Source organism: Idiotropiscis lumnitzeri, chromosome 13, assembly GCF_059441095.1.
Source record: "Idiotropiscis lumnitzeri isolate Australia: NSW breed Sydney's pygmy pipehorse chromosome 13, RoL_Ilum_1.0, whole genome shotgun sequence".
NCBI classification, from domain to species: domain Eukaryota; kingdom Metazoa; phylum Chordata; class Actinopteri; order Syngnathiformes; family Syngnathidae; genus Idiotropiscis; species Idiotropiscis lumnitzeri.
The window spans coordinates 5,745,536-5,754,810 of NC_142403.1; the positions used below are offsets into that span (position 1 = coordinate 5,745,536).

The 9,275-nt window shown below is 38.3% G+C and overlaps 1 protein-coding gene across 1 annotated transcript; it reads left to right on the forward strand.

Moving 5' to 3' along the window:
* The first annotated feature begins 1,002 nt into the window (after positions 1–1,002).
* dmbx2 (diencephalon/mesencephalon homeobox 2) lies at positions 1,003–7,690 on the forward strand. Its single transcript, XM_088313631.1, has 4 exons — positions 1,003–1,149; positions 1,903–2,036; positions 5,895–6,070; positions 6,953–7,690. The coding sequence occupies exons 2-4, from the start codon at positions 1,904–1,906 to the stop codon at positions 7,433–7,435; spliced, it is 792 nt and encodes a 263-aa protein (XP_088169757.1). The 5' UTR covers positions 1,003–1,149; position 1,903; the 3' UTR covers positions 7,436–7,690.
* The last annotated feature ends 1,585 nt before the right edge of the window (positions 7,691–9,275 follow it).

Sequence of the window (9,275 nt, forward strand, 5' to 3'; positions counted from 1 at the left end):
AGGGAGAAACCTCCAGAAACAAACGAGAACAGAAAGAGGCTGCAGTTCATTCCATTGCATTCTGTTATATTTCTTTTTAAGGTCATGTCTTCCTAACATAAGTAATAGTTGTGATTTTTGCCATCTAAAAAGTAGTTTGTTACACCAAACATATAATGCAGATCAAGAAACACCAAAGCTAAATAATATCATTTATTCAAATAAAGTCACAAAGATGCATTATTTATACAGACCCAAACCATTATTTTTAGTGGGTGCATGTGGTTGCTTGGCAGCAGTTGTCACTTCAATGTAATTCCCATTATTCACACTTCATGTGTACCTAAATAAGGGAACAGAAATATTTGACTAACCATCAAGCATTTTTGATGCAGCTCATTGGATTCTGTTGGTGTACCTAATTATGTGTCCCATAGGTGTATGTCAAACTCACACGGAAAGCATGCACGTATTTGACTTTTGAAAGTTTTCTAACCCTTTTAAACTAGCAAGTCGCCCATATTAACAGATAGATAAACAGGACATGTGCACCATGAATATAAAGTGAAATGACAATTTATATATAATGCAGCTCTGAGCTCTCTGCATGGGAACATTCCTAATTGAGTTTCCTTTGAAGAAGTTCTCAACAGGTTTGAGTTGGGATTACCTTCACACGGTGACAGTTTACCAGGGGAAATATTGTGTGTGTTAGCAAAACAAACCCCCCCTGGGAAGTGGGGAGGCGAGGAGGGGATTGTCTCAGGGGCCGTCAAAGGCGGCAGCATGATGGGAGAACGAAAAGAGGGCTGACTGAGGAGAAGGCTGCTATTTTAATCTGGGCTGCCTCAGAGATTAACCCACCACATTGTTTTAATTGTTTTAACGCTCGCTTGTAGGGGGATCCTTGGCATAAATCTCCCAAGTTCAATAGTTTCCAAAACTTGAGCCCTGTGCCGCCCCCACCCCACCCTCCTCATCCCACCTAATCCCAGCTAATACCTTTCTTTCTATTGGCTAATGGTTGAAGGGAGCCTGGCTAAATGCTTCTTAAATAGTGCAAGCTGACAATGCTTGCCAGAAACTGAGACACACCGGGTGCTCCTGAACTGGGGATATATGCTGCTGCCGTACCGGGAACTCCTCAAAAAAACAAGATTACCATTTCGGGTAAACACCTGCACACACTCACACATACTTGCACACACAATCATATTCTTAACGATCCCAATCATAACAAAACATTTCTTTGGCATATTTGGTTAGAAATGATGCATCATTCGTCCTGGAGTGCCATTTACTACTCCAAAAAGTTGGTCTATACCTTCTGATAATGTATTTTGTCATGAAGCGATACTCAGATGCCATTGTGTGCTTGGATCAGGGGTGTCCAAAGTTAGGCCTGAGTGTCATTTGTGGCTTTTTTCCCTTTTTCTTTCTTTTTTTTTAACCTGCTTTTTATTCCAATGGCAGGATTAAACCTGCCTTCGACAAAATGTTAAAAAAGAAAAAAATTGTATGCTCCCAATATACCCTACTTGTTTTCAAAAATAACGTATGTTAAAAGGTTTATTGAACATTTACCACACTATTTTTTAAATATATAATTCGTCTTAACTTTACGAGATATGACACTATGTTTTAAATTGAATGTCACAAGATATAATATATATATTTTTTAAGATATCACACTAATACTAACAACTTTTGGTCTTGCCAAAGATCAGAGTTAGGCTGTTTTCATTTGAATAAGTTTAACTACCTACCATATTGAATTTGTTTTACATGTTCCATAAAGAGAAGTTGAAGTGGCCCCCTTCTTTTAGTATTTTTCTGTATGTGACCCTAATCGAGCGGGAAAAGTGTGAACATCCCAATCACTGCCTAATATTATTGAACATGGCCTCGCTGGATTTTATGCAGCATGTTTCCCCTGTATGGCGTCAACGCCGCGATGCTACTGGAGATCCACCAGCAGATGGCGCCACAGTACAGCAGCATCTACCCAGCGGCCAGCCCCGTGGCGCGCACCCTGTCGGTGGCCGAGAGACTTGCAGGTACTCAACCCGACAGCATACTTTACAGGTGGTTGGTCCTCGCTTTACGACAATACCCACCTATGAGGTTACGAACGGTGTAAGGATGCCTGGTCACATGGCACAAGAGGGCACGCTCACTTACCGCTATACTAAGTTTCATTTGATTGTTTTTATACACTACAAAAATGTTAGTGATATTGGCTTTCGTGGGAAATTTCTGAATGTAGTATTAGTATTAGTATTTAAACAGTCCTCTTTATCATGCTATTCATATTTTGACATGAGGTGAAGACGACACCGAACGATGTACCTCGCCAATGCAAGGCACCACAGAGCATGCTGTCAGAGGGAAATGGCCACTGAGCTGACTGGCAGAATTAGAGAAATGCATTCAAATAGACGTCCCGGGAAATTTAAAAACAACACCTGTTGAAATTTCTACGTTCAAAAAGGTCAAGTTTATTAAGTATAAAAGTTAGAGTGTATTGGAGCTAGGTTCATGGTGAAATTAAAACTAATATCACTAACCTTTTGTGTGGAGTAGCCTATTTTCTGGCCTCAGACTTTTTTTTTAACCAAGCATGTTGTAATAATAATAATAACACTTTGATCGTATGAAGGGCACTTGAAGAATTAGTTCGCGCGTAAGCTGTCACTCGAAGCACCAGAATGCATGCTTTTCGTGAAATTATTTTATATTTATGGCTTGCACATGTTATACACAAATATTTAATGTATGACTTTACTACTGCATGCGTTAATGGAGGCAAGGCAAGTTTATTTGAATAAAACCATTCATACACACGGCAAAGAAATAATTTAAAAACATGACAAAATTAACAAATTAATTACATTAATTTTCAAGTTAAATTTACCAATAAAATTGTGAAAACAAAAATAATACTTCTATGAAAAAGGCATGATTGGCTTGGGGTTGGCACAGCTCTGAGGTTGGGGGCGGGGGGTCATCCTGTGTGGTCTTTGTATGTTCATGTTTCCCCATGCTTGTGGGTGAAATTAGCCTCCAGGGTGTCACTCCAAATCAGATGGAATAGGCTCGAGCTAGCCTGGAATACACCGTAGTACCCGAATAAGAAAAAACTGTGTTGAACATTTTGATGACCGGGTTAAGCATAATAATAATTTCATCAGATCTCGAAGGTGTTCAGGTAGTTTGTCTGCGCTAACATTAAAATCGGGTATCCCCCCCTTACACATAAACCTTTTTACCTGTATTATGTTGTAAATAATATTAAATATGAATATTACTACAGCAGAATAGGTGTCATCACATACATTGATTCCCAACCAGTGTGTCGTGGGGGACGATAAGGCGTGCCGTGGGAAATTTAACAGTGTCAATGTTTTTATTTGGATGAAAAAAAATTTTTTTTCTATGAAAGAAAAAATATTTTGGGGTTAATTTGACAATGACAACCACGTATAGTAACAATCAGCCAATTACACTATATGGAAAGCGATTTGTTACAGATCCAGCTGTTGTGAAATGCTCTATATAAAATAAAGTTGTATTGTATTGTATAAGCACAACAATCAAATGCTTTTCCACAAAATAACGGATGATACATAAATTAACCTGTGTATCCACTTTTTGTGAATCATATTGCCAACTGGTGTGCCGTCGCATGACAATTTTGCCAAAGTGAAATATGTGCCATGGCTCAATAAAGGTTGGGAAATTCTGACATACACACACAGCAGACATATTTTGGAGACCCAACACAAAAACTACAAAGAAAGTAACGTTCAGTTTTGCGTGGCACAATCAGAGAGTTTAGCAGCTCTCTGTTGAGTTGCATATAACAAGAACGTACATGCACACCATACTATCCAGGTCCTTGTGTAAAATAAACTGTCAAATCCAGCCATTCATTTTCTAGACCACTAATCAGCATTTGAGGTGCGAGTGATCTGGAGTCTATTCCAGGATGATTTAAAATGAGAAACTGTGTACACCCAGGACTGGTCGCCAGCCAATCGTAAGGCACATACAGACAAATTACCATTCATACCTATGTACTTTATTGTTCAATGAATGCATGTTTATGAAACTGTGAGGAAGCCAAGATTTGAACCCCAAATCGAAGAAATGTGATGCAGATGTGCAAACCATGTTGTCCAAAGTTTTAATTATAGAACTATAATATTCAGATATTAATTAGGATGGAGTCTAAAATGGTATAGTGCAGGATCCGGACCGCGGGACGGTTCGCACCGGACCCATGGCCAATCTATGATGATTTTCTTTTCAGGGCGCATTCGCAAACGTTGGCGCTGCAATTCTAGTAAATACGGAAAAGGCGTCACTGATTTGAGCCAATCAAATCTTTTGTTTACGATCCACTGCCAATTGCGCAGCAGACCGGAAGATAGTGCTGCTGACAGTATGCCTGACTAAAAAGTTAGCGAGGTCGATGCGTCTTGTTTTAAATGAATGGACGGAGAAATTTAGTTTCGTTCTGGCTGCAGCCAATTCAAAACCAGTGTGCATCATATGCTCCGAAACCGTCGCGACATTGCGAAGCGCCACTACGAAACAAAGCACCGCCCTTTTGTGCACAGTTATCCGCTGACGTTTGAGGTGAGCGCTTGCAAAAACAGATTTTTACATTTTCGTTTACATCCCAGCGGCATGCAAACGAATATTCAGTAAAAGTATCATGGATTTTGGGGAAACATAAAAAACGTTCAAGTGATGGGGAAGTTGCGAAGGAGTGCTTAAATGTGGTTGCACAAACATTATTTAAAGGAAAACACAAAGCCCAGATGTGTGAAATAATCTACCAAATCCCAATGGCCCTGACTTCGTTCCAACACAGATTTAAGGCAATGGCAGGGCAGTCACGAACTCATTTTTCTCATTAAGAGAAGTTAAAAAAATATTCAAAAGAAAAAGTGGTGTCAAAGCTCATTTTGAATTAGTTTTTCATGAGGACAGCCGTTTTTATTGATTGTGTACTGAACATGTTGACCTGGTTTACTTGGATAATTAGGCTTTCCGGTTTTTTTAGGCTGATAACTCTTTGATTAAAAAAAAAAGGTAAAAGATGTTACCTCAATGCTTAGCACTTGTTATAGTTCTGCAGTATATATTTTACAGTTTTTTCTGGAAGTGGTACCCTTAAATTCCCGGAGCCACATTTTCTTGAATGTGAAATAAACGCCTTATATTTGTTTGACTGGCAAAGGTGTTTAAGGGGAACATTGCTAAATATTTAGTATATAAGTGCGCTCTGTTGAAAATGACTAAATATTTAAACTATATAAAAATGTGAACATAGGCTAGACATTTCGGGAAGTTGGACTTTGGTTCGGACCTTTTAATTGGAAGAAATTTTCGTCGTGGACCTCTGTGACTTTTAATTGACTACCTGTGGTATAGTGTGTATTGTATGAGGTACAGATAGACTGAATTGTTACACTGATGTACAGTTTAACTAAACATTTTAGTGTGCATGTGCTTATGAAAAAAAGGGCTATCATGGAAAATGACTATGTAAATATTGCAGCACTCATTATGGTGTAATGTGTTATACTACAATGATACACAACACCACAGCCACAGTAATAAACATACTGTAGTTACTTTAATAGCTCCTTGACAGTGTCAATTTAAAATTTAAATAGGGCACTCGACTAAAATGTTGATATAGTTCTTGTATTGAATGTAATTACCGTTGATTGTGTAGTGTACTGTTGAGTTTTGTAGCTGTGTATTGTTTTTGTTATTGTTTCAGATCACAAACAGTATATGTCAGATTTTATTTTTGCATTCCATTGTAATAATGAGATTTTACTTCATACCTCGGTAAAATGTATTGATTTTGATCAAGTTATTTCTGTTCATGGTACCAGAACTTATATTGGAGGCACGCTACGGGAACCAGCAGAAGCAGCGCCGCAGCCGCACGGCCTTCACTGTGTCCCAGCTGCAGGCTCTGGAGAAAGCTTTTGAGCAGACGCAGTACCCGGACGTCAGCATGAGAGAGAGGCTGGCAGTTTGCATCAACTTGCCCGAGGCTCGCATTCAGGTCAGCTTCCAGACAACACGGCATGCATTTGTTGACTTATGCTAATATTGGTTTATCTTCAGCCAGCCCCACATTTGTAGTTCTCTTGACCTATTTCACAATATACTCACTCACTCGTAGGACAGATACACACAATGACGAGTAAGGGTTCCATTGAAGTAGGGGGTGGGTTCTTTCATAGAACTGCTTTCAGGAGAGGTCACAATAAATAGTTCTGAGGGAATTTTTTTTTTAATTATTATTTTAATAATAGAGATCAAGCTGTATATGGTCAATTTAATATAACAATATGTATTTGTTATTATTTATTTGACACCCAGATGGTCATTTTTGCTGGGAACATAACTACTGAACAGGATCGTGATAAAACAACCCAATTAGGTAGACTGTGTCATATTTACCACATGTTGAAAATATATTGGTCTTTTTACAATATGCTAATTGACCATAAAAGATAAAAAAATGAAAGAAAACTCGAAATTAATCGAGGCTTAATGTTGCATTATTAATTTCAACTGCTCTTCACTCCCTAAATTCTCTTTTACGCTGCCTGGAAGAAACACTTTTATCGGAATTGTCATTCTTTTTAAATACCACCAACACAGAATGGGGGGAATTTCCCACCTTCTGAAGTAATACAAGATATGGAACGGAGGCGGGACAGGAGGTGTGTGGTTACACATTCATTCGACATTCACCACTTCTCCCACCCCGTTGTGTTGAAAGAGACGTTGCTGTATTTAATGTCACACCATACAGTATTGCTGACATCAGCTCACGTCTAATGAACTGACGAAGCACAAAGCACAAAATTTGCCTGCCCCTGCTCTATGCAGTATAATCGGTATTGAATTTATTTGTATTTTTGTCACTTCCCTTCAGGTGTGGTTTAAAAACAGGAGAGCAAAGTATCGCAAAGGCCAAAGGTGCGTATCCCTCTCCCAAGACAAAAATACAGAGTTGGCACGACATGACAGCAACCTGGGAGAGGAGGGGAACAGAGAAGACACTGACACGTTACCCACTGAGAGAAACATCCCACTCAAGCGACCCGTGTCGGATAAAAAAAGAGATCTTTGCTCCCGTACAGACTCTCATCTCATATCCAAGTACCCCCTGCGACTGCCCTCCCCTCCACTTTTCCCTTTCATCCCAGGCCAGTGTTACAGCCACCCACCTTGCCCGCCACTTTTTGGAATGCTTTCCACAGAGCTTGTCGCCCCTCCAGAGTTCTGGCCCTTCATACAGCAGCAGAGCCCGCCGGACCAGGGGGCACCTCTGTCAACCATGACTAAAAACTGCAGCCTCTCCCTTCAGACTTCGTGTTCCAATAAAGCTGTGCTGTATCCTAACCTTGGTTTGTAGCTGTGGATTTGGGTCCAACAGCCAGTATGCACTCTGGAGGCTGCAAGTATGTTTGTGTGTGTGCTACTGACTATTTTCTCTTTACAAATGTTACCATGCTGTTTGATGCATGCTTTTTAGAATATGAGGAATATATTTATCTAATTGCACTCCTCTCGATGGCTGCAATAATAATGGCAACTTAAGACTCCTTATGATAATGGAGCACTGCAATATAAACAAAATACATGAGAAATAAAAGTATTTCTATGTAAATCTCTGTGTTTCTCTTTTCTTCATCTTTTATTCATCCTTAAGTTTAACCAAAAATACATGTGATGAGGATATATATATATATATATATATATATATATATATACATATATATATATATATATATATATATATATATATATATATATATATATATATATATATATATATATGTATTTTTTTTCTTTTTTTTTTTTTACATTTATTTTTCTGTATTCAAAGTCAGCCGCCTCAAAAACCCTCTTCGCAACTTCACTGTACATGGTCATGTTATCTAATATATAATATATGTCACACACGTTGAATGAAATTGTTACTGTCATAACATGCAGCCTGATTGTAACATTTGAGAAATTCTTAACATTATGCAAAATATTTTATACTAACATGCGCAACCTAATTGAAACAAATAAATAAAAATAATCAGATCAGATAATGTGGTTGCACAAGTGTGCACACCCTCTCAAAACTAGAGATGTCGCAGTGCACGGAAATAAATAACCACAATGAAACTCTATCACTCTGACTTCCAAATTTTGCAAAAACTCATCAAATCAGACACATATGAGAAAATGTGCTATGTCCCAGTAAAACTAAGGTTGAACATTTTGTCCATAATTTCAAAAGTTGTACCAATCGCCAAAGAACACCATACCTGCTACAGTAAAGCTTAGAGGTGGCCTTATCATGTTTTGGGGCTGTTTATTTCAGCTCCTAATATCAGTCACTGATGCAGAAAACCTTGAGAGTTTTGCTGGTGGTGTCTGGAAAAGCCTACCAGAACGTCGCAGCTTTATTTGGGGTTAATCCAAGGAATTTTAAATGGAACATGTCTACTGATACCCATTCAACATGAGCTTGAATTTGATCGGTTAATTCTGACTGTAGCCACATCCCCAGGTACTAGGGGGGAGGTGGATTGGGGAAAAGGTTTTACAGGATATTGGTATGGTATCCAAGATACGTGAGGGAAAAATTATCCGCGTGAAATCTGTTTGCACCAATATTTTTTGTTTGTTATAGTGGACTTATTCATCTTGGAATCATTCTTTTATAACACAAAAACTAGACTATTTATGTCCATTGTATATGACTACAGTAGATGAGTGCTTAAATTGTGTGGCTACAAAGTGACACAGGTGAGTTAAGCTTTTTTTTCAATGTTAAATGACCTTAGTAATTAATTAATGTTCAATATAGTTTCATTAACATTGAATACACAGCATGTCATGACTGTAGTATGCAGTGTTTTATGACATTTAATCACACAAGGAATTGTTTCTGGTATGTTTTCATTTTATGGAGCAAAAGCATCATGTGATGAAGTTTAGATTTACATTACTGTTAACTATAAACACAACATCCACACTATTGTTACGTCGTCCATATATGAAAATCGAATAAAAAGCAATCACTGGGGGGAAAATCTGGATTTTATAGCACCAACAATGTTTGTAATTGAATTAGTTATGACACTAGATAGACTTCTGTACGTGCACTTTACTTCCATTGCAACAGCGAAACTGCGGAAGTTGCGCTCTTTCTTTTCCGTATTCCCGAAAAAAAGTTACGTCCGTTTTTTTTTTCA